This window comes from Bos indicus, chromosome 5, assembly GCF_029378745.1.
Source record: "Bos indicus isolate NIAB-ARS_2022 breed Sahiwal x Tharparkar chromosome 5, NIAB-ARS_B.indTharparkar_mat_pri_1.0, whole genome shotgun sequence".
Lineage (NCBI taxonomy): Eukaryota > Metazoa > Chordata > Mammalia > Artiodactyla > Bovidae > Bos > Bos indicus.
The window spans coordinates 30,722,959-30,750,891 of record NC_091764.1 but is presented as its reverse complement, the minus strand read 5'-3'; the positions used below and the strand labels follow the sequence as shown (position 1 = coordinate 30,750,891).

At 41.4% G+C, this 27,933-nt stretch overlaps 1 protein-coding gene, 1 long non-coding RNA gene and 1 pseudogene across 2 annotated transcripts in view; 1 reads left to right on the top strand and 2 right to left on the bottom strand.

Moving 5' to 3' along the window:
* Window positions 1-9,138: 9,138 nt before the first annotated feature.
* LOC109558696 (midkine pseudogene) lies at window positions 9,139-9,498 on the bottom strand (annotated as a pseudogene).
* Window positions 9,499-17,980: 8,482 nt separating this feature from the next.
* LOC109559138 (tubulin alpha-1A chain) lies at window positions 17,981-22,319 on the bottom strand. The gene is made up of 4 exons (XM_019960657.2): window positions 22,092-22,319; window positions 19,836-20,058; window positions 19,544-19,692; window positions 17,981-19,173 (listed from the first exon to the last, which is right to left on the bottom strand). Exons 1-4 carry the CDS (start codon window positions 22,092-22,094, stop codon window positions 18,193-18,195), a joined length of 1,356 nt encoding a protein of 451 aa, XP_019816216.1. The 5' UTR covers window positions 22,095-22,319; the 3' UTR covers window positions 17,981-18,192.
* The window catches only part of LOC109559141 (uncharacterized), a 38,544-nt gene continuing 32,822 nt past the window's right edge, over window positions 22,212-27,933 (top strand). The window contains exon 1 of the long non-coding RNA XR_011566571.1: window positions 22,212-22,335. This is a non-coding gene — a long non-coding RNA (uncharacterized lncRNA). The remainder of the gene's footprint in view (window positions 22,336-27,933) is intronic.

The following is a 27,933-nucleotide window of genomic DNA, read 5'->3' as shown; positions in this document are numbered from 1 at the left end:
ATAATTTGAGGCTGTGGATGGTATAGTCTTCTTCTTGCAAGGGTCTGACTATTTTAATCTAATCAGGGATTTCGTGATGCGAAGTTGAACTTTAGTATTTATAGGAGCTGGTCTCTCCTTTGGTTTAGGCCTTTGAGGGTTTCAACTAAAAGTAAGGAGTGGTTGCCAGGGTGCCTCTGTCTTATTAGATCCTGAACTTCCAGGTTTTCCCCGCAAGCTCTGTAAGACTATGAGTGAAGTGAATACTGGAGTGGGTTGCCATTTCCTTCTCCAGGAGACTATGAGTGAAGTGAATACTGGAGTGGGTTGCCATTTCCTTCTCCAGGGGATCTTCCCGACCCAGGGATCAAACCCGGGTCTCCCGCATTGGAGGCAGACGCTTTAACCTCTGAGCCACCAGGGAAGACCAATTTAGTTTCTCAGCCACTTAGCTACTGCTTTCTGCTCATCTTCTCAACCTCTTGTTACTACTTTTGAATCAGTAATTCCTTGAAAGGAAAAGAAGCACTGAATGTTAGACTTATCTCTTCAAACTCCTTTTCTGTCTGAGATTTTAGCCCTCAAGTCCTTGCTGCCTTGGTCCCTCTTTGATATCTACAAATTGAGTGTTTTAATTTTAAATTTTGTTCATGTTTTCCAGTTGTTTTTTGCTGTAAAATTGGTATGCAAGAAACTGCACCCTTACTGAGAGCAGAACTCCCTACAGAATAACTTTAAAAATAAGACAACTGATGCAAGACAATGATACTCAGAGCCTACCTTAAGTTATTTGCCTTTATGTAAACACTGCATCAATGTCAGCAAAGTTTGTGTTCTATTTACCTTTGAGATACCTTGACTTTCAAGGGCAACAAGTGAATTTTTCCTTAAGAATTTCTTTTCTTGTTGGTCTTATTTCTACCGTATTTACTGTTTTCTTTGTTCTTTCCCCCACTACTTCCCTCATAATTCTGAGTCTCTGATTTGACTCAGGCAAGATGTGTCTAAATTGTTCCATTAAATTGTATTGGCAGGTGATAAAATTATGGCTCACTGTCTCCCTTTAGCTCTAGAGAATAAGCCAATCATCAATGAGACTGAGTGAAAACATTCCTTAGCTTGATTTCCCAATACTAAATCTCAAGTAATCTTTTTAGTTTTTATATAGTTGTAATAATAACTTGATAGTGTATCTTTGTAACAAGCCTTTCATTTAACTAGAAAGCCTTTAACATTTCCTATTCTCTAGAAATATCTAACAATAATAAAATTTATTACATGATCTTGTCCCATCTAGCCAAGGCTAACTGACCCACAGGAGAAATCCTAACCCAAACTGGTCCAGTCAGATCCTCCCTATCAGAAATTTGACATCTGTGACAATTAAATATAGAGATAGAGTTTTTAGAACTGCATAATATAATACACAGCTTCTAAGGTGGGTTCCCCATTGTACCCCTCTTTCTAGGAGTCATATTCTTATGTAATGTTTTCCCCTTGACTATAGGCTGGACCTAGTGAGTCACTCCTAACAGACTGCAGCAAAAGTAATAAGGTGTTGTTTCTGAGATTAGATTGGAAAAAGACTTTGGGTTCTACTTTGAGGGCTCTTTTTTGCTCGCTCTCTCTTTTTTTTTCTCTTTTGCTCTCTTGCTAATTTACTCTGAAGGAAGCCAGTTGCCATGTTATGCTGCCCTTTGAAGAGGTCCATGTGTCAAGAAACTGCACGCAGGAGGTCTCTAGCCAAGAGGCAAGGATCTGATGCCCTCGATTGAATAACTGTCTAGGTACTGAATTCTGCCAACAATGATGGGAGTGAGCTTGGAAAAGAATCCTCCTTCAGGTGAGTCTTCAGATTAGACTGCAGCCCTGGCCAACAGCATGACTGAAACCTCATGAGAAATCTTTTCTAGTACAACCCATCTTGGCTGCACTCATTTTTCTAACACTCGCTTCATCTTCTCATCTGCTTGTTGCTCTAGTCTTTCTAGTATGGCATTACAATTGATCAGCTTCTTTGGTTCTTGTTTTCTGTTGTTTGCTTCATCAAAGTTTTTCCCATGAGTTCCAGTATTAACTCATTTGGTATATTCTCTTGTATATTGTCACTGGGCTGTGTCATTCCTTCTGTAATATGCTGCAGCAAGGATTTCTATGAACGCCACCCAGAATCCTGGGTTTGTCTTTCATCTGTAGGTCAGACCTTGGATGTCTTGGCCTTCTCAATATCCTGGACACTTGATGAAACATCTAGCTGTTGTTTTCCTAAATAATGCCTAACACGGGAGCCAGACTGTCTGCCTAGCAAGCCTTGCCTGGGTCCCTGATGTATTCTCTTTGAACTCTCTGGGTACCTTGCCTGATCTTTTCAAGTTTCTTTTTCTAGGGTTAGCTTCTCCCGTGGTGGCCCAGTGGTAAAGAATCTGCTGGCAATGTGGGAGACCCGGGTTTGATCCCTGAGTTGGGAAGATCCCCTGGAAAAGGAAATGGCAACCCACTCCAGTATTCTTGCCTGGAGAATCCCATGGACAGAGGAGCCTGGCAGGCTAAGGTCCATGGGGTCACAAAGAGTCAGACATGACTAAGTGACTAAGCAGCAACAGCAGCAGCTTCTCTTTCCCATATTATCTTATTTGATAGGAACTAGTTGTCCACAATATTACCATTCTCCTTCTAACCCTCTTCTCTATCCCATCTCAGTTATCAGATGCAAACCATGCCCTATGTCTCAGTCAATTTTTACCCAGATTCTACCCAGGTAGGTTGTAGCTCAGTTTCAAATCACACTCACTTCCCACCATGGGTACACTAGTTATGATTACAGTTGAATACATTCAGCTGGTTTATGTATGCAAATATATTTTTACTATACTTTATGATATAGAACTTTGGTTTGCTTTTGTTCACTCCTCTGCATATAATTTTTGTGTGTATTACTCCACATGTTCATATGTATGTTTTTTGGTAAGGCGTTTTGAAGAACTTTAAAGTAGCCCTTGAACTTGTTTCAGAATAGAGGAGGGATGGTCCCATAAGTTTTCTCACTTTTCACTTTAGGTTGTCATTTGCATTAGATTGTAAAGCATATGACCTTTCATTTAATTGCCAAATTCAGTAGTTATCATCTACTAATACAGGGCAAAAGATTATAATCTTAAGCACATTGCTGCTAATATCTATCAAAAACACTGGAAAAAGAAAAGAAAAATTACCAGGTGTTTCCTAAAGAATACTCACTCTTTCATTCCTCTAGTGGTTTTAACTGTTTTGGAGGATCTGATAAAAAACTATGTTTTCTGAGCGACTGAACTGAACTGATGTTTTCTCTCCAGATGTGTGGGTAAGCAGTTTCAGATATGTATTGCTGTGTAACAAACTACCGCAAAACTTATCGACTTAAAATAAAAATCACTTATTATTTCTTATGATTAACTGAGTTATGGACAGTTCTGTTCCACATGGTGTCTGTCATCTGGCTAACTCATGTAATAGTTGCATCCAGCTGGGATTTTAGCAGGGGCTGGACTGCTTATGATGTTCACATTCCCATGTTTGGGGTCTTTATGTTTGTTTGGGGTCTTTATGTTTGCTGTTGGATGGGGTGTCCTGTTTTTTTTTCCACATGACCTCTCTGAACAAAAACAAGCTGCCAGACTTCTTAAGGGCTTGACCTAGATCCGTCATAGCTTCTCTTCTGTCACATTCTATTAGTCAAAGCAGTCATAAGTCCGACTGAGTTATAAGCGGAGAGGAATAGAGCCCACTTTTTTTTTTTATGACTGTATTCATCAGCTCACTGGACCCTATGTAACTAATCCTTGATCTTTTTGTTTATTTATTTATTTTTGACTGCAGCAGGTCTTCATTACTTTGCACAGGCTTTCTCTAGTTGCTGTAAGCAAGGGCTACTCACGTTGAACGGGCTTTAGGGCGCACAGGCTTCAGTAGTTGCGGCACACAGATTCAGTAGTTGTGGCTTGTGGGCTTTAGACTGAGTGAGCTTAGACTCCACCTCTTGATGGGAGACATAGCATGTACCAACAGGGATGGAATAAATGGTTAGTGACTATCTTTGGTGACAATCTACCATTAGCATATTCACACAGAAGTTTGCATATAACATCAGGGAGTTCATCAACCCATGAGAACCACCTATGAAGTATCTATGTTTGTCAAAGTCCTAGGTTAAGAATCTCAGCTTTAAAATATAAACCAAGTATAGTGTATCCCATAAATGCAAGTTTGGTTTCATATTCAAAAGGCAATGAACCCAGTTGTCTGTATTATTAATAGTAGGATAAAAGAAAAAAACTCACTCAATCATTTCAGTAGATGCATGCAGAAAAAGATTTGACAAAATCCAATATCCATTTATAAAAAAAAATCAGCAGCAGACTAGGAGTAGAAAGAAACTTTAATCTGATAAAGGGCATATATGAAAAACTGACAGCTAACATTATGCCTACTATTGTGAGGTACAGTCTACATTGAAAAGTATATAATATAACTCACATGGGGTTTTTTTTAGATTCTACTTTATTTGGCAAAATTCAGAAACTAATAACCAATTCATATCCTCCTATGTCCTCTTTGAAGAAGGCAGTTTTCCAGAGACAAAACGTCTGTGACTTGGGGATCATCTACCATCTTTAGGCTTTACCTTCAGTTAGCCAATGGCCTAGTGGTCAGGCCTCCAGATCCAAAGCTGTCAGAGACAATAGAAGAAAGTAAAAGGAAACTCTCATTTCAAAACAGTGAAGCCTTCCCATCCCTCCTTTTCCCACCCACCACCTTCCACACTCCCAACATAAATAAAAAGATAATAGAGGACAATGTATGAATGTGAAAGATGCTCACACACAGACCTTCTTTTCAGTTAAGGAGCTGCAAAATCCTCCCCATCCCCTGCCCCCTCTGGAAGGAGGACAATTGGAAACACCATTCAAGGCTTAGTGGCACAAGATGAGACTGGTAAAAACCCAGGGAGAAAATATTTTACCTTCAGCCCATTCTCAGGACTCTAGTGAACTTATACTAAATATAATGCTGGTGGGAGTGAAAACTCACATCATCAAATAGAATCTGGTATCACATTAGAAAAATGAATAATCACCATGATCAAGTGTTTTGTACTGGAAATGCAACAATGACTCAGCATTAGAAAAGCTTTTAGAATAATTCATTACAATGTGCTGAAGGAGAAAAGTCATGTCAGTCTCCAAATATTACTGGAAACACATTTAATAAGATTTAATATCCATTCTGACAAAAATTCTTAACATTATGTAAATAATATAGAAATTCTTACATTGAGATATATCCTTTGCATATATTTGATTTTAAAAATTGTAAGACATGTGTTGTCTCAAGGCCAAGAGTAACATCCAATTAAAGATAGAGAAAAGGATAAGATGAGCACCATAACCACTATTATTATTTTACTTTTTAATATGAAGAAATTGTTACATACAGGGTAATTGTAAAATTTATATGATGTCTCAAGATAAATATTCTTTTTACTGTCAATTTTTAAATTTTGATTTTCTCAAGATTGTTGTAACCTCATAGATTAAATAGCCAGATAAATGTGTTTTAATATTAACAACCCAATTTAAAAGTGAGCAAAGGACTTTGAATAGACATTTCTCCAAAGAAGATATCCAAATAATCAATAAGTACATTAAAAGATACTGAGCATCAGTAATCTTTTGGGAAATGCAAATCAAAGCCAGAATGAAGTACCACCTAACACCCACTAGAATGGCTACTATAAAAAAAGAAAAACAAGGGGAGTTCTCTGGTGGTCTAGTAGTTAGGATTCCACACTTTCACTGCTATAGCCTGGGTTCAATTCCTGGGGGGCGGAAAAAAAAACCAAACCAGAAAATAACAAGTGTTGGCAAGGATATATGGAAATTGGAAATTTTATACACTGTTGGAATCACTGCAGATGGTGACTGCAGCCATGAAATTAAAAGACGCTTACTCCTTGGAAGGAAAGTTATGACCAACCTAGATAGCATATTCAAAAGCAGAGACATTACTTTGCCAACAAAGGTTTGTCTAGTCAAGGCTATGGTTTTTCCTGTGGTCATATCTGGATGTGAGAGTTGGACTGTGAAGAAGGCTGAGCGACAAAGAATTGATACTTTTGAACTGTGGTGTTGGAGAAGACTCTTGAGAGTCCCTTGGACTGCAAGGAGATCCAACCAGTCCATTCTGAAGGAGATCAGCCCTGGGATTTCTTTGGAAGGAATGATGCTAAAGCTGAAACTCCAGTACTTTGGCCACCTCATGCGAAGAGTTGACTCATTGGAAAAGACTCTGATGCTGGGAGGGATTGGGGGCAAGAGGAGAAGGGGACGACAGAGGATGAGATGGCTGGATGGCATCACTGACTCGATGGACATCAGTCTCAGTGAACTCTGGGAGTTGGTGATGGACAGGGAGGCCTGGCGTGCTGCAATTCATGGGGTCGCAAAGAGTCGGACACGACTGAGTGACTGATCTGATCTGATACACTGTTGGTGGGAAAGTTAAATGGTTTGGTCTCTTTGGAAAATAGCTGGGGACTACTCAAAAAAAAAAAAAAAAACCATAAATAGAGTTATCATATATTATGATCCAACAACTCCACTTCTGGGTATAAAACTAAAAAAATTGAAAGCAGCATCTGAAAGAGATGTTTATATATCCAAGTTCATGACAGCATTATTCACAATAGCCAAAAGATATTGAAAACCCTAATGTTCATCAAGGGATGAATGGATAAACAAAATAACATTTGCCTTGTCAGAGGTTTATAGGAAAACTGTAACCAGACCTATGTGGACAGTTGCAAGAACAAAGGATTCTGCCACCAAGAAGTTTGCAGTGACCAACCACACCCCCTGTCTTTCAGAAGAAGCTTGAATTACAACTTGGAGAAAGTGGGTCTTCGGGACAGTAGCCCACTATCTTTTCAGTCTGCTGGCTTTCTGAATAAAGTCACTATTCCTTGCCCCAACAACTTGTCTCTTGATTTATTGACCTGGGGTGTGGCAAGCAGTACAAGCTTAGACAGTAACACAGTTTGTGCTACCTTCTGTCTCTATGTTTTGTCAGTAGTTGCGGCTTGTTGGCTCTAGAACTCAGGCTCAGTAGTTGTGGCAGTAGGCTTAGATGCCGCATGGCTTGTGGAATCTTCCCAGACCAGGGATTGAACCCATGGTTCCCTTCATTGGCAGGCAGATTCATTACCACTGGACTACCAGGGAAGTCTCAATTTTTTTATTTTTAATATTTGGCCACACCATGTGGGATCTTAGTTCCCTGACCAGAGATTGAATTCAGGCCCTTGGCATTGAAAGTGCTGGGTCCTAACCACTGGATCACCTGGGAATTCCCTTGTTTTTCTCTTTCTGACTTACGTCACTTAGTATGATAATCTCTAGGTCCATCCATGTTACTGCTAATGGCACTATTTCATTTTGAGGGGATGCTGAGCAGTATTCCATATATACACTACGTTTTCTTTATCCATTCATCTGTTGATGGGCATTTAGCCTGCTTCCATGTCTCGGGCTTCAGAAGCTTGGACCTTCCTGGTGGCTCAGATGGTAAAGAATCTGCCTGCAATTCAGGAGACCCAGGTTCAATCCCTGGGTCAGGAAGATCCCTTTGAGAGGGGAATGGCAACCCACTCCAATATTCTTGCCTGGAGAATTCCATGGACAAAGGAGCCTGGTGGGCTGTAGTCCATGAGTCAACACACCATGTCTTGGCTAGCGCAAATAATGCAACTTTGAACATTGGGGTGCATGCGTCTTTTCAAATTAGAATTTTCTCTGGATATATGCTCAGGAGTGGGATTGCTGGATTGTATGGCAACTCTACTTTTAATTTTTTAAGGAACCTCCAGTGTTGTCGTGGTTCCGTCACTAAGTCGTGTCTTTGTGACCCCAGTGGACTGCAGCACGCTAGGCTTCCTGTCCTTAACTGTCTCCCAGATTTGGCTCAAACTCTTGTCCATCCTGCTTTCCATAGTGGCTGCACTATGAAGGCTTCCCTGTCCTTCACTATCTTCCGGATTTTGCTCAAACTCACCTCCATACTGCTTTCCATAGTGGCTGCACCAATTTACATTCCCACCAACAGTGTAGGAGGGTTCCCTTTCTGCCATACTCTCTCCAGCATTTGTTATTTGTAGCCTTTTTAATGATGGCCATTCTGACTGGTGTGGTGTGGTACCTCATTGTAGGTTGTTGGTTTTTTTAATTTTTTAAAATGTATTTTTGGCTGCAGTGGGTCTTCATTGCTGTATGTGGCCTTTCTCTAGTAAGCAGCAAGCAGGGACTACTCTCTAACTGTGGTGTTCAGGTTTCTCCTTTCGGTGGCTTGTCTTGTTGCAGAGCATGGGCTCTAGAGCACACAGGCTTCAGGAGTTGTGGCACTCAGGCTCAGTTGCCCTGTGTATGTGAAATATTCCTAGACCAGGAATTGAATCCAACCCATGTCCCCTGCATTGGCAGGCAGATTCTTAACCACTGAACCACCAGGGAAGTTCCTTCATTGTAGTTTTGATTTGCATTTCTCTAATAGAGATGTTGAGCATCTTTTCAAATGCCTATTGACCATCTATATGTCTTCTTTGGAGAAACGTCTATTTAGGTCCTCTGCTTAGACAGAGGAGCCTAGCAGGCTACAGTCCATGGGGTCCCAAAGAGTTGGACACGACTGAGCAACTAACACTTTGTTGTTGTTTTTTTTTTAATTAAGAGAAAAGTTTTCATTGGTGGGGGATGGGGGGAGGACCCTTACTTTATTTAATTCTTAGTAATGGCATCACTAAGGAAAGAGAAGTGGGTCCAGGGAAATCAGATCCCTTTGGGGGATGTGCAAGCTGCCCAGAATCCCTTGTCCTTCCCCACTTTGGACACTTGGGGTGGGTGTGAGTGAGTGAAGGGATGAAGCAGGGCATGATTGATAAAGCTTACTAGGAGGCAAAAGGTGCTGATGGGTATCATCTTGGGCCTGTGGAGGGAGGGTGTGGGCTGGGGCTCCCAGTAAATCCAGGGGCTCTTTTGCATCCAAGCCTGGCTGCTAGCCCTTTCCCTTCACTTTCTTGGCTTTGGCCTTGGCTTTGGTCTTGGGAGTGCAGGACTTGGTCACATGGATGGTCTAATGGCACTCAGCATTGTACTGTGCCTCCTTCAGGGTGGCGGGCTCTAGTGTCCATGCCCCCATCACATCCCCCCACAAGGTCTCAAACTTGTACTTGCAGTAGGCTTCAAACTCCTCCTTCCTTCTTCCAGTACATATGGGCACCTGGCACCAGATGCACAGAGTCTGGACCCTATAGGTGCCCTGGCAGCAACTGACACCACAGTCTTTGATGCTGAGGTTGCAGGGCCTCCAGGTCCACTCCATGCACTCGCTCCCTGGGCCTTCCATCTTTACTTTGTCTTTCTTTTTGGCCACCTCTGAAGTGAGCACCAGCAGAGTGAGGAGGGCAAGGAGGAGGAAGCCTGGGCACTGCATCCTGAGTAGGGAGCATGAATCAGAGTCCCCACTGGGGACCACAGGTGTGGACCTCCCACCTTTTGCCCCAGTTTCCAGACCCAAAGGGTTGGGCTGCTATTGCAATGGCAGTGGATTGGGGTGAGGGCTGCCAGCCTTGGGCAGCCTGGGCTGCCTTGCTGCCAGCCTGGGCTCACAGCGGGACGAATCTCCCCAGGGGCCACCTGGAGCCTGAGAGGCAGCTCAGACTCCCACTCCACTTCCAGACCCCAGGTTGTCAGCAGGGGAGGTGCTCAAGACCCTGCAGACTCTTATGGGCCCTGCAGGCCCAGTTGGGTTAGTTTGTTTTTTGTCATTGAGCTGTATGAGCTATTTGTATATTTTGTTCTGAAACTTTTTATCTCTATATGAATAGAAAAGATTTATATCTTTAAAAGTCAGAGCCTAGAGGATGAAATATTGTGTCTATTTCAGGATATAGGTAACATTGTTTATTTGCCACATGGCACAGTTTGTGGGATCTTAGTTTCCTGACCAGGGATTGAACCTGTGCCCTCAGCAATGAAAGCAGAGTCCTAATCACTGGACAGCCAGGGAATTCCCATGACATTTTTAACTTATAGCAAAAGTAGTAGAATACAAAAGGAGAAGGCAATGGCACCCCACTCCAGTACTCTTGCCTGGAAAATCCCATGGACGGAGGAGCCTGATAGGCTACAGTCCATGGGGTCGAGAAGAGTCGGACAAGACTGAGCGACTTCACTTTCACTTTTCACTTTCACGCATTGAAGAAGGAAATGGCAACCCACTCCAGTGTTCTTGCCTGGAGAATCCCAGGGACAGGGGAGCCTGGTGGGCTGCCGTCTATGGGGTCGCACAGAGTCGGACACGACTGAAGCGACTTAGCAGCAGCAGCAGCAGTAGAATACAAAGGTTAAAGTAAAAGAAACAGGTCCAGTATGGTCCAGATTTGTTCTTTCCTTATACAGTGGTTGCCAGAGGCTGGGGGAGGGTGGACTGGGAATTGTTTAATGGGTATGGAATTTTAGTTTTGCAAGATGAAAAGAATTCAAGAGATTGATTGCATAACTGTGAATGCACTTTACACTACTGAACTATATACTTAAAAAATGGTTAAGATAGTAAATTTTATTCTATGTGTGTTTTACCACAATTAAAAATAAAGTAAAACTGAGAGTTCTCTGGGGGTTCAATCCCTGGTTGGGGAACTAAGAGTCCACAATCCTCATGGCAAAAAAAAAAAAAGAAAATTAATTAAAATAAATAGTATATAAAAATAAAGTGTTTTAAAGTTATTTAAATTCTAATATTAAAAGTATTTCCTTATAAATTTATAAAATTTATTTTAAATGTATTTATAGCATTGCAGTTTATGTTAAAAGTAGTTTGTAATTGAGAAAATATAAAAGCAAAAGGTTTAAAATCTCTTTCTTGACGGTTTACAAACTGTTTAAAAATGCTTAGTCATCTTTCAGTGTGCTCCTGCTAATTAACATCCATATATTTGTTCATTTTTTTCCCTCTGTTTTTGTTGTTGTTTCATTTTGGATACTTTTTATTGTTATATCTTCAATTCATTGACCTTTTCTTCTGTGGTGTCTAATCTACTGTTCAGCTTTTTGTTTTTGGTCACACTGTGTAGTATGTGGGATCTTCATTCCCCCACCCCTGCCTCTTGCAGTGAAGCACAGAATCCTAACCATTGGGCCACGGTGTAAGTTCTCTGTTTATCCCATTTACTATTTTTTTTGAAATCTCAGATATATTTTTCATCTCCAGAAGTTTTTTCTGTATCTCTACTTTCTTGAACATATGTCATATAATTATAATAACTTTTAAGATTTTTGCTTGGTTTAGGTCATACCTGAATGGTCTAGTGGTTTTCCCTACTTTCTTCAATTTAATTCTGAATTTGGCAATAAGGAGTTCATGATCTGAGCCACAGTCAGCTCCCAGTCTTGTTTTTGCTGACTGTATAGAGCTTCTCCATCTTTGGCTGCAAAGAATATAATCAATCTGATTTTGGTGTTGACCATCTGGTGATGTCCATGTGTAAAGTCTTCTCTTGTGTTGTTGGAAGAGGGTGTTTGCTATGACCAGTGTGTTCTCTTGGCAAAACTCTATTAGCCTTTGCCCTGCTTCATTCTGTACTCCAAGGCCACATTTGCCTGTTACTCCAGGTGTTTCTTGACTGCCTACTTTTGCATTCCAGTCCCCTATAATGAAAAGGACATCTTTTTTGGGTGTTAGTTCTAAAAGGTCTTGTAAGTCTTCATAGAACTGTTCAGCTTCAGCTTCTTCAGCACTACTGGTCGGGGCATAGACTTGGATTACTGTCATATTGAATGGTTTGCCTTGGAAATGAACAGAGATCATTCTGTCGTTTTTGAGATCACATCCAAGTACTGCATTTCGAACTCTTTTGTTGACCATGATGGCCATTACATTTCTTCTAAGGGATTCCTGCCCACAGTAGTAGATATAATAGTCATATGAGTTAAATTCACCCATTCCAGTCCGTTTTAGTTCGCTGATTCCTAGAATGTCGACGTTCACTCTTGCCATCTCCTGTTTGACCACTTGCCTTGATTCATGGACCTGACATTCCAGGTTCCTATGCAATATTGCTCTTTACAGCATCAGACCTTGCTTCTGTCACCAGTCACATCCACAACTGGGTATTGTTTTTGCTATGGCTCAATCCCTTCATTTTTTCTGATGTTATTTCTCCACTGATCTCCAGTAGCATATTGGGCACTTACCGACCTGGGGAGTTCCGCTTTCAGTATCCTATCATTTTGCCTTTTCATACTGTTCATGGGGTTCTCAAGGCAAGAATACTGAAGTGGTTTGCCATTCCCTTCTCCAGTGGACCACATTCTATAGACCTCTCCACCATGACCCGTCCGTCTTGGGTGGCCCCATATGGCATGGGTTAGTTTCACTGAGTTAGATAAGGCTGTGGTCCGTGTGATCAGATTGGCTAGTTTTCTGTGATTATGGTTTCAGTGTGTCTGCCCTCTGATGCCCTCTCACAACACCTACCATCTTACTTGGGTTTCTCTTACCTTGGACGTGGGGGTATCTCTTCATGGCTGCTCCAGCAAAGCGAAGCTGCTGCTCCTTACCTTGGATGAGTCGCCCCTCCTGACCTTGAATGTGGAGTAGCTCCTCTCAGCCCTCCTGCGCCCACGCAGCTGCTACTCCTTGGACGTGCAGTTGCTCCTATCGGCCACCGCCCCTGACCTCGGACGGAGGTTTGTGACATTGTACAGGAGACAGGGATCAAGACCATCCCCATGGAAAAGAAATGCAAAAAAGCAAAATGGCTGTCTGAGGAGGGCTTACAAATAGCTGTGAAAAGAAGAGAAGCAAAAAGCAAAGGAGAAAAGGAAAGATATAAGCATCTGAATGCAGAGTTCCAAATAATAGCAAGGAGAGATAAGAAGTCTTCCTCAGCGATCAATGCAAAGAAATAGAGGAAAACAACAGAATGGGAAAGACTAGAGATCTCTTCAAGAAAATTAGAGATACCAAGGGAACATTTCATGCAAAGATGGGTTCAATAAAGGACAGAAATGGTATGGACCTAACAGAAGCAGAAGATATTAAGAAGAGGTGGCAAGAATACACAGAAGAACTGTACAAAAAAGATCTTCACGACCCAGATAATCACGAAGGTGTGATCACTGACCTAGAGCCAGACATCCTGGAACGTGAAGTCAAGTGGGCCTTAGAAAGCATCACTACGAACAAAGCTAGTGGAGGTGATGGAATTCCAGTTGAGCTATTTCAAATCCTGAAAGATGATTCTATGAAAGTGCTGCAGTCAATATGCCAGCAAATTTGGAAAACTCAGCAGTGGCCACAGGACTGGAAAATGTCAGTTTTCATTCCAATCCCAAAGAAAGGCAATGCCAACGAATGCTCAAACTACCACACAATTGCACTCATCTCACACGCTAGTAAAGTAACGCTCAAAATTCTCCAAGCCAGGCTTCAGCAATACGTGAACCGTGAACTTCCAGATGTTCAAGCTGGTTTTAGAAAACGCAGAGGAACCAGAGATCAAATTGCCAACATCCACTGGATTATGGAAAAAGCAAAAGAGTTCCAGAAAAACATCTATTTCTGCTGTATTGACTATGCCAAAGCCTTTGACTGTGTGGCTCACAATAAACTGTGGAAAATTCTGAGAGAGATGGGAATACCAGACCACCTGACCTGCCTCTTGAGAAACCTATATTCAAGTCAGGAAGCAACAGTTAGGACTGGACATGGAACAACAGACTGGTTCCAAATAGGAAAAGGAGTACGTCAAGGCTGTATATTGTCACCTGGCTTATTTAACTTATATACAGAGTACATCATGAGAAAAGCTGGGCTGGAAGAAGCACAAGCTGTAATCAGGATTGCCGGGAAAAATATCAATAACCTCAGATATGCAGATGACACCATCCTTATGGCAGAAAGCGAAGAGAAACTAAAAAGCCTCTTGATGAAAGTAAAAGAGGAGAGTGGAAAAGTTGGCTTAAAGCTCAACATTCAGAAAACGAAGATCATGGCATCTGGTCCCATCACTTCATGGGAAATAGATGGGGAAACAGTGGAAAGAGTGTCAGACTTTGTTTTTTTGGGGGGTCCAAAATCACTGCAGTTGGTGACTGCAGCCATGAAATTAAAAGACACTTACTCCTTGGAAGGAAAGTTATGACCAACCTAAATAGCATATTAAAAAGCAGAGACATTACTTTGCCAACAAAGGTCCATCTAGTCAAGGCTATGGTTTTTCCAGTGGTCATGTATGGATGTGAGAGTTGGACTGTGAAGAAAGCTGAGCGCCGAAGAATTGATGCTTTTGAACTGTGGTGTTGGAGAAGACTCTTGAGAGTCCCTTGGACTGCAAGGAGATCCAACCAGTCCATCCTAAAGGAGACCAGTCTTGGGTGTTCATTGGAAGGACTGATGCTGAAGCTGAAACTCCAATACTTTGCCACCTTATGCGAAAAGTTGATTCATTGGAAAAGACCCTGATGCTGGGAGGGATTGGGGGCAGGAGGAGAAGGGGACGACAGAGGATGAGATGGCTGGATGGCATCACCGACTCAATGGACATAAGTTTGGGTATACTCTGGGAGTTGGTGATGGACAGGGAGGCCTGACATACTGCAATTCATGGGGTCACAAAGAGTCAGACACAACTCAGCAACTGAACTGAACTGAAGATTTTTGTTTATTAATAATACTAATGAATTATTTAATTTATTCTGGTATATAATACTTTCTAAATAACAATATCAATAGTTAATAGAAATATGATTACTGAAAGCAGATTTTGTTTTGGAGTTCCTTTTCTTCCTTAGACTATATACTTACAATGGATATACAATCAAATTATTTCTTTTTTCTGGCCACCCCCTGCAGTGTGTGGGATTTTAGTTCCCCCAAACCAGGGATTAAATGCTGGGCCCTTAGCAGTGAGAACATGGACTTCTAACTACTGAACTACCAGCGAATCCCAAAATACTGTGATTTAAAGTCACTTGAAATAATCCTCCAGTTTGTAAATAAGCCACCAACTTCATACTTGGTTAGATTGATTTGTTTCATTTTGCTTTTGATTGGCAGATATTTTTTCCACCTTGATTTAATTCATTTGTATAATACATAATACAGTTACATGTTTCTACAGTCAAATGATACAACAAATACATTCAAAGAAGACTGGCTAGACCATATTCCTTTCCCTCACAGGTAATTTAAAAAATTTGTTTTGGTTTATGCTTCCATTGTTTGTTTGTTTGTTTAATCATGGTGAGATATTACAAACATTAAATGTACTATTTTAACCTTTTAAAAATCCTGAAATATAGGTGATTTACAATATTATAGAAGTTTTAGGTGTACAATGTAGAGATTCAATATTTTTATAGATTATACTTCATTTAAAGTTATTATAAAAAATAAAATAATAAAGTTATTATAAAATATTATATCAACTATGTTGTTTTTGTTGTTCAGTTGCCCAGCCATGTCTGACTCTTTGTGACCCCATGGACTGCAGCATGCCAGGCCTCCCTGTCCCTCACCATCTCTCAGAGTTTTCATATTCATAGCATCGGGTGATGCCGTCCAGCCATCTTTTTCTCTGATGCCCTCTTCTCCTTCTGCCTTTAATCTTTCCCAGCATCGGGGACTTTTCCAATGAGTCATCTATTCACATCAGATGACCAAAATACTGGAGCTTCAGCTTCAGCATCAGTCCTTCTAGTGAATATTCAGGGTTGATCTCCCTTAGGATTGACTGGTTTGATATCCTTGCTGTCCAAGGGACTTTGAGGAGTCCTCCAGCACCACAGTTTGAAGTCATCAATTCTTTGGCATTCAACTACACTTCACTAAAAATAAAAGTTATTATGAAATAATGGCTATGTTTCTCTGTGCTATACAATATATCCCTGTTGCTTACATTTTAACCTATTTTAAATGTCCAGTTGAAGTTGTAGCATTAAGTACATTCACATTGTTGTGCAGCCATCACCACTGTTCATCATTTCAAACCAGATGAAATAGTGTATCCTTTAAACAATAACTTCCCATTATATGCTCCCCCCATGCCCTGGGAACTCCTATTCTATTTTCTGTCTCTATGAATTTGACCATTCTAGTTATCTCATAAGTGGAATGAGACAATATTTGCTTTAAAAAAAATTATTTTTGGCTGTGCTGGGTTTTCATTGCTGCATTTGGGCTTTCTCTAGTTGTAGTGAGTGGGAGCTACTCTTCGTGTGGCTTCTCATTGCAGTGGCTTCTCTTGTTGTAGATCACCGTCTCTAGGCAAGTGGGCTTCAGTAGTTGCAGCTCTCTGGCTCTAGAGCTCCAGCTCAGCAGTTGTGGCACACAGGCTTAGTTGCTCCGTGGCATGTGGGATCCTCCTGGGCTCAAACCTGTGTTCCCTGCATTAACAGGTGGATTCTTATTCACTGTGCCACCAGGAAAGTACCAATATTTGTTTTTTTAACTCAATGATTTTTGTATTTGTTCCTATTTTATCTTACACTTTACTCTTCTAGCGAATGACCATTGTACATCTACCATGTATCATATTTTGCTATATGCTGGGAATGTAAATTAAACGCTGACATTTGATCTCATTTCCACACTAGTTTTTTATCTGAATGAGCAAAACCTTTTACTTTTGTGCATCAGATCTGTTTCCATTAGCTTTAGTTAAAACTGCTGAGCAGAAGTCCCCTCTTGGTCCAGTAGCTAAGACTCTGCGCTTGCAATACAGGGAACCCAGGGTTCGATCCCTGATGAGGGAACTAGATCCCACATGCTCCAACTATGAATCCACTAAAGATCCCCCATGCAATTAAAGATCCCACATCCACATCGAAGACCGGAGATCTCACAACTAAAACCCAGCACAGCCAGATAAATATTAAAAAAAAACAAAAAAAAAACTGCTAAGGAATACTGAATTGACTTTCAAATTAGTTGATCTATTTTTATTTCTATTAACTTACATTAAACTGATTATAGCACTACAATACAATTCACCCTTTAGTTTGCAGTGCCAAAGAAAAAAATAGATTAAATAGGTAGTTAATACCAGAAAATCATTTCATCGTCACTGGGTATTATCCCAGAACAAGGTAACACGATGGCACAAGACAACTTGCTGTTCCTGGGTTCTTAGCCTTTTCGTCAGTTGGACTGGCAGCTGACCTCTGTTGCTGAAGTCCTTAGTCCAAAACTTTCTTTCACCATGTTGGTTGTCGCCTACAATTACACTATTAGAATTCTGTCTTTTGAAGTTATTGGCTCATATTAAAATAAGAAAATCCTCTGAGAGTTAAAGTTCAGGTATATAATAGAGTGAATAAATGTATCAGGCTGTTCCGATGTGATATTCAGCTGAAAATAAGTTTGGAGAGAAGAAAGTAAAGAACGAGGTCTAGTATAGTAGGAAACTGCTTGGAGAGAACAGACATCTTTTTAGAACCCAGGGCAGAGAAAGTGTGATGGCACGAGACACTTGCCAAGGAGATGAGGCACAGGAAAATCGGCTTATAAGCCCCACGATGCATTTGGAGTAGTCACTATTTTATCTGTTGAGTTGCATGAGACTCAGCAGTCAACCAGATTTTAGTTGTGCATTAGATATAAATTCTCAAAGAACTAGGAATTTAACTATTAATGCTTGTCAAAACTTAAGAGTAGCATGGATGTTATCTAATGGTATTCTTCACCTTTTTAAAAAATCAGCTTTTAAAGTTGAAGTACAGTTGATTTACATCTAATGATAATTTTTAGATATGTATTTTATATTTTGTAATATACTAGGACAATTTAAAATTAAAAAGCAAGTTGCTGTGTAAAATATGTATAGACTACAGTCAATAGTTATTCTTTCTTCTCAATGTACTGAATACATGAAAAATTTCTGGACACCTGAATAGAAAACACAAGACTGAGCTCATTTAAGACAGGGAATACTTTATTCAAACCCATCGGAGAAACGGATAGCTTGGGTCTGTAACAAAGCATCATGTTTTAAAGCATAGGTCAGTAATTGTATATGAGCGTATACACTGCAACATACAAATTAACTGATCAGACCACAACTTTTCAATATTTGAAACAGAATAAGCTTCCCTGTAAAAGCAGCACCTTTGTGACATTTTAACTTTAGTATTCCTCTCCTTCTTCCTCTCCTTCTCCTTCCACAGAATCCACACCAACCTCCTCATAATCCTTCTCAAGGGCAGCCATGTCCTCACGGGCCTCAGAAAACTCTCCTTCCTCCATGCCCTCACCCACGTACCAGTGAACAAAGGCACGCTTGGCATACATCAGGTCAAATTTGTGGTCCAGGCGAGCCCAGGCCTCAGCGATGGCTGTGGTGTTGCTTAGCATGCACACAGCTCGCTGTACTTTGGCCAGGTCGCCACCAGGTACCACAGTGGGAGGCTGGTAGTTAATGCCAACCTTGAAGCCAGTGGGGCACCAGTCCACAAACTGGATGGTACGCTTGGTCTTGATGGTGGCAATGGCAGCATTGACATCTTTGGGAACCACATCACCACGGTACAACAGGCAGCAGGCCATGTATTTCCCATGGCGAGGGTCACATTTCACCATCTGGTTGGCTGGCTCAAAGCAAGCATTGGTGATCTCTGCTACAGAAAGCTGTTCATGGTAGGCTTTCTCAGCAGAGATGACAGGGGCGTATGTGGCCAGAGGGAAGTGGATGCGGGGATAGGGCACCAGGTTGGTCTGGAACTCTGTCAGATCCACATTCAGGGCGCCATCAAACCTCAGGGAAGCAGTGATGGAGGACACAATTTGACCTATCAGCCTATTCAGGTTAGTATATGTCGGGCGCTCAATGTCGAGGTTTCTACGACAGATGTCATAGATGGCCTCATTGTCTACCATGAAGGCACAATCAGAGTGCTCCAGGGTGGTGTGGGTGGTGAGGATGGAGTTGTAGGGCTCAACGACAGCTGTGGAAACCTGGGGGGCTGGGTAAATGGAGAACTCCAGCTTGGACTTCTTGCCATAATCAACTGAGAGGCGTTCCATCAGCAGGGAGGTGAACCCAGAACCAGTTCCCCCACCAAAGCTGTGGAAAACCAAGAAGCCCTGAAGACCTGTGCACTGGTCAGCCTGAAAAAAGAGGAATAGAAAAAACATAGTTATTGCTCTTTGTTATGTCATCATAGTAAAGATTTTCACTTTTCACATTAATTCCAAAGAATGAGATTGCATTTTGACAGAAACTTTTAAAATGTAGACCTTTCTTAAACTACTCAGCATTTCTTTATTAAAAATATCTTCGTGAATATTTATCAAATGACATCAAATAGTACATATTTTAATTGAACTTTAAAAAAACTATAAAGGAATAATTAACTTTACTCTTTATTGCATTTCAGTTGTTTTTGAAAAAAAGAGCATATTTCAAATCTCTCAGGTTCATTAATTTACTTTATTCTTTTTTTTTTTTAATTTACTTTATTCTTGAGAATAAATGTACCAGTTTCCGAATTCGGTCCAAGACGAGGTCAATGATCTCCTTGCCAATGGTGTAGTGACCCCGGGCATAGTTATTGGCAGCATCTTCTTTGCCTGTGATGAGCTGCTCAGGGTGGAAGAGCTGGCGGTAGGTGCCAGTGCGAACCTCATCTGGAAAAGGAAAATGAAGCAGCCACCCATCATTAACAACCCACACAAGTCTGCTCCACCCCAGGCTATCAGTGGAGCCCACAGGACACACCTCCTGTCCCAGACCCCCAGGATTCTCACTGAAGCTACTGAGGTCAACTCACCAATGACTGTGGGTTCCAGGTCTACAAACACTGCCCTGGGCACATGCTTGCCAGCCCCTGTCTCACTGAAGAAGGTGTTGAAGGAGTCGTCTCCTCCCCCAATAGTCTTGTCACTTGGCATCTGGCCATCGGGCTGAATGCCGTGTTCCAGGCAGTAGAGCTCCCAGCAGGCATTGCCGATCTGGACACCAGCCTGGCCAACGTGGATGGAGATGCACTCACGCTGTGGGAAGGAAAAGAGAAAAATTGTCAAATTAGTTATATTAGCATTTTCAATTTTCAATAAATTTCCAAACAATTTCTAGTAATATACAAGTATTCTTCAAATTTATTTAAGGTCATATCCCTAACATAATAGAAACAGTTAAAGAAAAGCACTTGCTACAAATGCTGCAGATGGGTGTGGTCTGAATAATAAGGCTGCACAGTTAAGCACATGGTGCAAGCCAATTGTTCCAACAGCCATACTCGAATAGAAGATTTTTCATATTTAAAAAAGTCAAGCACAAAATTTTTGTAAAATGAATTAAATTCAATCACTAGTTAATTGGAATCATTATTACTGCCTCCTTCACCTTTAAAGATGAACATTTTTTCTGATAGGACTTGGTATTTCTATATGGACATTGTACTGCAGATGAGGCTAGAAGCCACACCCTTCTGCAGTCTATCTGCAGAATCCATCAGTATTAGGGGATAGAAGCTAAACAAGGACTGTCTCTTGCATTGCTGCATTTGCTGTGCCTGGTGCCAGTCTGTACTATCTGCTACATTATTTAACAGACCAAGCTCTATTTCCAGCAACTGCCTACATGATCTCATTGTGCTATCTGCCAGTTTTCCTCTTCTGACCCAGCCTGGGACCATATGCCTAAATTGAAATGAATTAAAGAAGATGCACTAGAACAAAAGACAGCTACACAAGAGTGTAAGTCTTCTTTGCAGCATTTTCATTATTTAAAAAAGTTTTCCCAGAATCTTCTCCACTGCAAAAAACTGAAAAGTTATTAGTATCTTTAAAACAACAGTTCCTAAACTAGAAATAAATAGAACATGAAAAGCTACCAAGCTTAAAGCCCAGTGAAAGAATAATGAAATATTTATATAAAACAACAAAATAATGTTTTCATTCTGAAATTTCGTACCCACCACAGAATACTCATACTCATTACATTCAGTAGAGAGTGTCCCCTCCGTAGCCTTTACGGTACAACTTCCTTTGTCTGTCCATTGTCTAGTCACTGACAAACGGGGGCTGGGCGGCGCGGGGCGGGGAGCGGGGAAGGGCGTTTCCCTGGGTCCTCCACATTAGAGCACCCTGGCTCACAAAATCGGCTTTTTCTCTCGCTGAATGTGCGATCGAGACAGACACACACAGGAGTCAGCCAGGGCGGGGCGGCCCCAGACCAGACATTAAAGGGCTTGTCATGTGAATTGTGACTTCGCTCCTCAAGGGAAAAAAAAAAAAAATTAATCTAAGTTTTGACAGTGAATGAAAAACCTTTTACCGCCTACGGTTCTGCAAAGATGAAAGGCTTGTTAAAAGTCTTTCTGACAGAGGAGGCTTAGTGAGGACGAACCCCGCCCAGCGGCTCCAAGGCCAGAGAAGCAGAAACAAACAACTCCGCCCCTGCGCCGCCTCGACGCCGGCCGCCACAGAAACTAACCATTTTCCCTGTTAATACATGGGTGTCTTTCTAAAACACCAACGAACTGGCGAGGGATCCTTTTTTTTTTAATACTAACCTCAGGCTCCGCTTTGTCCCTTTCCTTCTCTCCCCGAGTCTTCTTCCCAGCTACACCCACCGACCCACGTCTTTTCGGTCGACGACGCCTCTCGCTGTCCCCGGGGAACAACGCGAGGAAAGGCCTCTCCGAGTCACACGACTATCGTGCGCACACAGGGGCCGAGCAGGCGACGCCAAGACCGCCCTGCCTGCTCCAGCCCCTTTCGTGACCGACAGATGGGCTGCTGCATGCGGCTGCCAGGGGCTCGGATAACAAAACCTCCCTAGTCGCCGCCTTTGTTCCCCCTCACGGCTCAGCCGCGCCCTGGACTCAGTCGTGGCGGGGCTCCTGCACCCCGCACTGCGGCGGGGAGCCCGGCCGCAGACAAAGCTAAACCTCGCAAATAAAGTGTAAAGCTACTCTTACCCAAACGAGTTGTAAAGGACAAAGGTTTTAAGATTTTCCAAGGAGACCCTGGGGAGGCTGAACCCACCCAGCGTCACAAAGAGCCGGAGGAGACACTCTTACCATAGTTGCTGTTTCGCGGCTGCCGAGCAGATGGCGGAGAGAAGAGGTTGTTACTTCTTACAGCGCGACTCTTAGGCGGTCGATGTAAGAGAACCTGCGGCACATGGGCGTCTGCGGCTCCCTATATACAACTCGGTCACCATGGGGATGGGCTGGGGCCTTTTCCTGTTGGTCCAGACCCCTCAATCTGCCCAGAGGAGCCACGACAGAAGAGTGGTGATTGGTGCATGCGACATGGGATGAGGTAATCTCTCCCCCACCCCTTTTCCCCTAGCATCCATAGACTGCTTGCATCCTTCAGACAAAGAGACCGAGCAAAACAGTCAGCCGAGCATCCATTACGGGGTGGGGTTGGGAAGGGGTGGGGGGAGGGAGAGAAAGAGAACTGGAGTTGGGTGATTTTATATTGTTTAAACCTCAAACTGCAGTTAAAATCATCAATGTAAAGACTTTTCTCCCAACATTTAATCGCAGAACTTGAGATGAAATATTTTAATGGAAAATTACTTTCAGCTTCTCCCTCAAAGTGTACTAAACCCACATTCGGTGAAGATTCAGTATCTCTAATGCTTTAAAAATAAAGTAGAAGAGAAGATGGGAATGATGCTTAAAATGGCTTGGGTAAATGTGTTTTTTTTTTTAATTAAAAAATTATTCAATAACCATCCAAAATGGTTTCTCAAGTTCAAGTAATTTTTTTTCAGACCTTCTTTTGCCACCCTCTCCCTAAAAGCTAAACAAAAACAGTAGATGAAAAGAACAATCATACTAACTATGGAAGCACACAAATAGTTCTAACATGAAGATAATTCAGATCTAATGAACATACCATACTTACTCTACTAGAAATATTCCAGAAGTCTATGTTAATATATTTTATGTCATGTATTCTTCCTTAAAATGAATCATCTTTTCTAATATAGAATTGAGAAAATACAAGGAGAGAGAATTATGTTTAGACGCTAGTACTACCTGTGTATGCAGTTATATTGTGCATTGTTCTGTCTTCTGGAAAGAGAAAAATTACTGGGACACCACATTAGAAAGGAAGAGAGTTGTATAGTGTAAAAAAGAAGACCATTTTGTAATATTGTCTCCTCCCATGGACAGCTGTGTAGATGTCACCTCAATAACTGCATTTTTTTTTTTTTTAATGTAAATCTTATGTGAATTCAGTAAATTCTCCTCCTCTAAGATTGGGCTTCTAACTGTGGGAATTGTAGCCAGCCTCATACAGCTGCTATTCAATTAGAGACTCTGGTGGTTGCTCAGTTGCCTCTTGGGACAAAAGGCTTTGCTTAAGGAAGTGGACTGCAGTAACATTCTTTTGCTACTCAGAAAGCTTCCATTATCAACAAAGATGTACAATGCAGAATATGACTCTGGACTGGGTACATTTGACGTTGCTAATGAAATTTCAGAGGTAAAGAAGTTTGTTGTGGCCCCCGAAGTGGGCAGATGATTTTTCCTTTTGGTTTTTAGCAAGAGATTTTCAGGATCTGCAGCACCATTTATAGTGCTCTGCAGAATCCATTCATTCCTGCTGGGCTGGCAGGCAGTGCTTGGGCGTGGGAGGGAGGGACTTGAGACAGCTGCTGCAGGTTGTGGTGTGACAGTGGCAGCCATGGATTTTTCTAGGCTGCCAGCCCCAGCTCTGCTTTACTTGTTCAAATTTGCTGCAGTAGTGTTCTCTAGGAGAAAACAAGACCCGACACAAATAGTTTTACCTATTTCTTGCATATTTTATAGGAAAAATAGTCTTTATTATCTTATCTTTATACACCCTTTTTGCAAATAGAAGTATATTTCAGTAAAGAGACACAGGATTAAGGATGACTTGAAGCTTTTTTTTGAACCCAGAGATACACTTAACAAAAATAGGAATTAAATGTCATAGGGAAGTATAAGGATTAATAAGTAGCTCATTGAAAATACTTCTTTCAAAAATTTAATAATGAAATAAATCACACACTTTTGGACCATGATACAGTATAAAAATCTCCTTTTTTGGAATGAGAGACACTGTTTTGAATTTGATTTTCTTTACAGTATAAAAGAAATATGTCATTTCCTCAACAGCCTCCGTTCTTTATGCAATTTACAGAGGATTCAATAAAAGAGGGGCAGGTTCATGCAATTGATTCTTTGTAATTCTATCTCAGAACCATTCATGAAATGTGGCTTTTTTTCCCCCTCCCCTTGGCCATAAGTAACAGTAAGATCTAGGTCAGAAATCAAATATATGAACACCGTTAATCTTAAATATATAAATGGAAGATGAGGGGAAATAATAATCTATTATTTTTGTTCCTCATTATCTGGCTTAATAGCATGCAAACTATGGGAAACAAAAAAAACCATTTTTTTACTAGATCATTTTTTATATTTACTGTCAACTTTAACTTACATCAGCATGCATGTATAAATATTCTACTAATGTATTATTTCTTGTCGACAGTAAAATTAGCATAAAACATTTTTCTTTCATAGTATTTTTGGAATTTAAATTATTTATTTGATGGTCTGTATCTTTCCTCTATTACAATGTGAATCCGAGTCCTTGACAAATTGCCTAGCATATGGTAGACATTATATACATGTTTGTTGAATTAAATGAATGATTTCTTTCTGTGCATATTTTCATTAACTTTTCATGGTTAGTAGTTTAGAGGTATTTAATAAACCATTTTCCTTTTTTATTTCATAAGCATTTACTCACTGTCTACAATAAGCCTTGGATCATCCTATATATCTTAGAGAATTCAGAGGTAGTAGAAAGGTCTCTTTTCTCTAGATTCTTCCAATTAAAGAAATAAAACAAGTACATGTATATAAGTTTGAGAATGGCATGTGTTTCTGTGTGTGTATGGGGAGGAGACTTGTAGAATCCATTGAATGGCCCCAAATATCATAACTTCTATAGGAAACAAGGGAGTTATTTATCACTTCTTTTTCCTACTTTTTTTTTTTTCTTTTCTACTTCTCACCTCCTATTTAACCCTAAATACATTTCAGTCTGGATTCTGCTCCCACCACTCCTTGAAACCAAATGCCCTCTCTGTTGCTAAATCCACTGGACACTTTTGGGTTCCTGTTGACCTGTGATAAGCTTTCTCACAGTTGACTGTTATCTGTTTCTTGAGACACTTTGTGTACCTTTGGCTTCAAAATTCTCTTATTTTCTGGGTTTCCCTCCTACATTTTTTTGTTTCTTCTCAGTTTCTGATTCTTCTTCTTCTTTTAATCTTTAAATATTGGAACTCCTCAAGGTTTGGTCCTAGACTTTTTCCTCATTTTATACTGTGGATCCTACTCTGGTGGATGGTAAGTGTGTTCATTCCCAAGACTGCAGATCCTTTCTGTGCGCAGATGACTTCTTGACATCTCCTTTTAGATCCTGATCTTATAGTAAACTTCCAGTCTCTAGCCAGGTTTCTCACATATATACCAAATTGAACTAGTTCAGTTCAATTCAGTCGCTCAGTCATGTCCAACTCTTTGTCACCCCACGAATCGCAGCATGCCAGGCCTCCCTATCCATCACCAACTCCCGGAGTTCACTCAAACTCATGTCCATTGAGTCGGTGATACCATCCAGCCATCTCATCCTCTGTCGTGCCCTTCTCCTCCTGCCCCTAATCCCTCCCAGCATCAGGGTCTTTTCCAGTGAGTCAACTCTTCGCATAAGGTGGCCAAAGTATTGGAGTTTCAGCTTTAGGATCAGTCCTTCCAATGAACACTCAGGACTGATCTCCTTTAGGATGGACTGGTTGGATCTCCTTAGAGTCCAAGGACTCTCAAGAGTCTTCTCTAACACCACAGTTCAAAAGCATCAATTCTTTGGCGCTCAGCTTTCTTCACAGTCCAACTCTCCCATCCATACATGACCACTGGAAAAACCATAGTCAAGTCAAAGCCTTGACTGGATGGACCTTTGTTGGCAAAGTAATGTCTCTGCTTTTGAATATGCTATCTAGGTTGGTCATAACTTTCCTTCCAAGGAGCAAGCGTCTTTTAATTTCATGGCTGCAGTCACCATCTGCAGTGATTTTGGAGCCCCAAAAAATAAAGTCTAACACTGTTTCCACTGTTTCCCCATCTATTTCCCATGAAGTGATGGGACCAGATGCCGTGATCTTCATTTTCTGAATGTTGAGCTTTAAGCCAACTTTTTCACTCTCCACTTTCACTTTGATCAAGAAGCTTTTTAGTTCCTCTTCCCTTTCTGCCATAAGGGTGGTGTCATCTGCATATCTGAGGTTATTTATATTTCTCCCAGCAATCTTGATTCCAGCTTGTGTTTCTTCCAGTCCAGCGTTTCCCTCCCATCAGATCAGATCAGTTGCTCAGTCGTGTCCGACTCTTTGCGACTCCATGAATCGCAGCACGCCAGGCCTCCCTGTCCATCACCAACTCCCAGAGTTCACTGAGACTCACGTCCATCGAGTCAGTGATGCCATCCAGCCATCTCATCCTCTGTCGTCCCCTTCTCTTGCCCCTAATCCCTCCCAGCATCAGAGTCTTTTCCAATGAGTCAACTCTTCGCATGAGGTGGCCAAAGTACTGGAGTTTCAGCTTCAGCATCATTCCTTCCAAAGAGATCCCAGGGCTGATCTCCTTCAGAATGGACTGGTTGGATCTCCTTGCAGTCCAAGGGACTCTCAAGAGTCTTCTCCAACACCACAGTTCAAAAGCATCAATTCTTCAGCACTCAGCCTTCTTCACAGTCCAACTCTCACATCCATACATGACCACAGGAAAAACCATACCTTGACTAGATGGACCTTTGTTGGCAAAGTAATGTCTCTGCTTTTGAATTATGCTATCTAGGTTGGTCATAACTTTCCTTCCAAGGAGTAAGCATCTTTTAATTTCATGGCTGCAGTCACCATCTGTAGTGATTTTGGAGCCCAGAAAAATAAAGTCTGACACTGTCTCCACTGTTTCCCCATCTATTTCCCATGAAGTGGTGGGACCAGATGCCATGATCTTCATTTTCTGAATGTTGAGCTTTAAGCCAACTTTTTCACTCTCCACTTTCACTTTCATCAAGAGGCTTTTTAGTTCCTCCTCACTTTCTGCCATAAGGGTGGTGTCATCTGCACATCTGAGGTTATTTATATTTCTCCCAGCAATCTTGATTCCAGTTTGTGTTTCTTCCAGTCCAGCGTTTCTCATGATGTACTCTGCATATAAGTTAAATAAACAGGGTGACAATATACAGCCTTGATGAACTCCTTTTCCTATTTGGAACTAGTCTGTTGTTCCATGTCCAGTTCTAACTGTTGCTTCCTGACCTGCATACAAATTTCTCAAGAGGCAGATCAGGTGGTCTGGTATTCCCATCTCTTGAAGAATTTTCCACAGTTTATTGTGAGCCACACAGTCAAAGGCTTTGGCATAGTCAATAAAGCAGATATAGATGTTTTTCTGAAACTCTCTTGCTTTTTCCATGATCCAGCGGATGTTGGCAATTTGATCTCTGGTTCCTGTGCCTTTCTAAAACCGGCTTGAACATCAGAAAGTTCACGGTTCACATATTGCTGAAGCCTGGCTTGGAGACTTTTGAGCGTTACTTTACTAGCGTGTGAGATGAGTGCAATTGTGCGATAGTTTGAGCATTCTTTGGCATTGCCTTTCTTTGGGATTGGAATGAAAACTGACATTTTCCAGTCCTGTGGCCACTGCTGAGTTTTCCAAATTTGCTGGCATATTGACTGCAGCACTTTCACAGGATCATCTTTCAGGATTTGGAATAGCTCAACTGGAATTCCATCACCTCCACTAGCTTTGTTCGTAGTGATGCTTTCTAAGGCCCACTTGACTTCACATTTCAGGATGT

Coding starts and splice junctions, on each gene's coding strand:
- LOC109559138 (XM_019960657.2), bottom strand. Junction 19,693..19,835: donor CCTGGAACCCACAGTCATTG/GTGAGTTGACCT, acceptor TTCCTTTTCCAG/ATGAGGTTCGCACTGGCACC. Junction 19,174..19,543: donor TGGACCGAATTCGGAAACTG/GTACATTTATTC, acceptor CTCTTTTTTCAG/GCTGACCAGTGCACAGGTCT.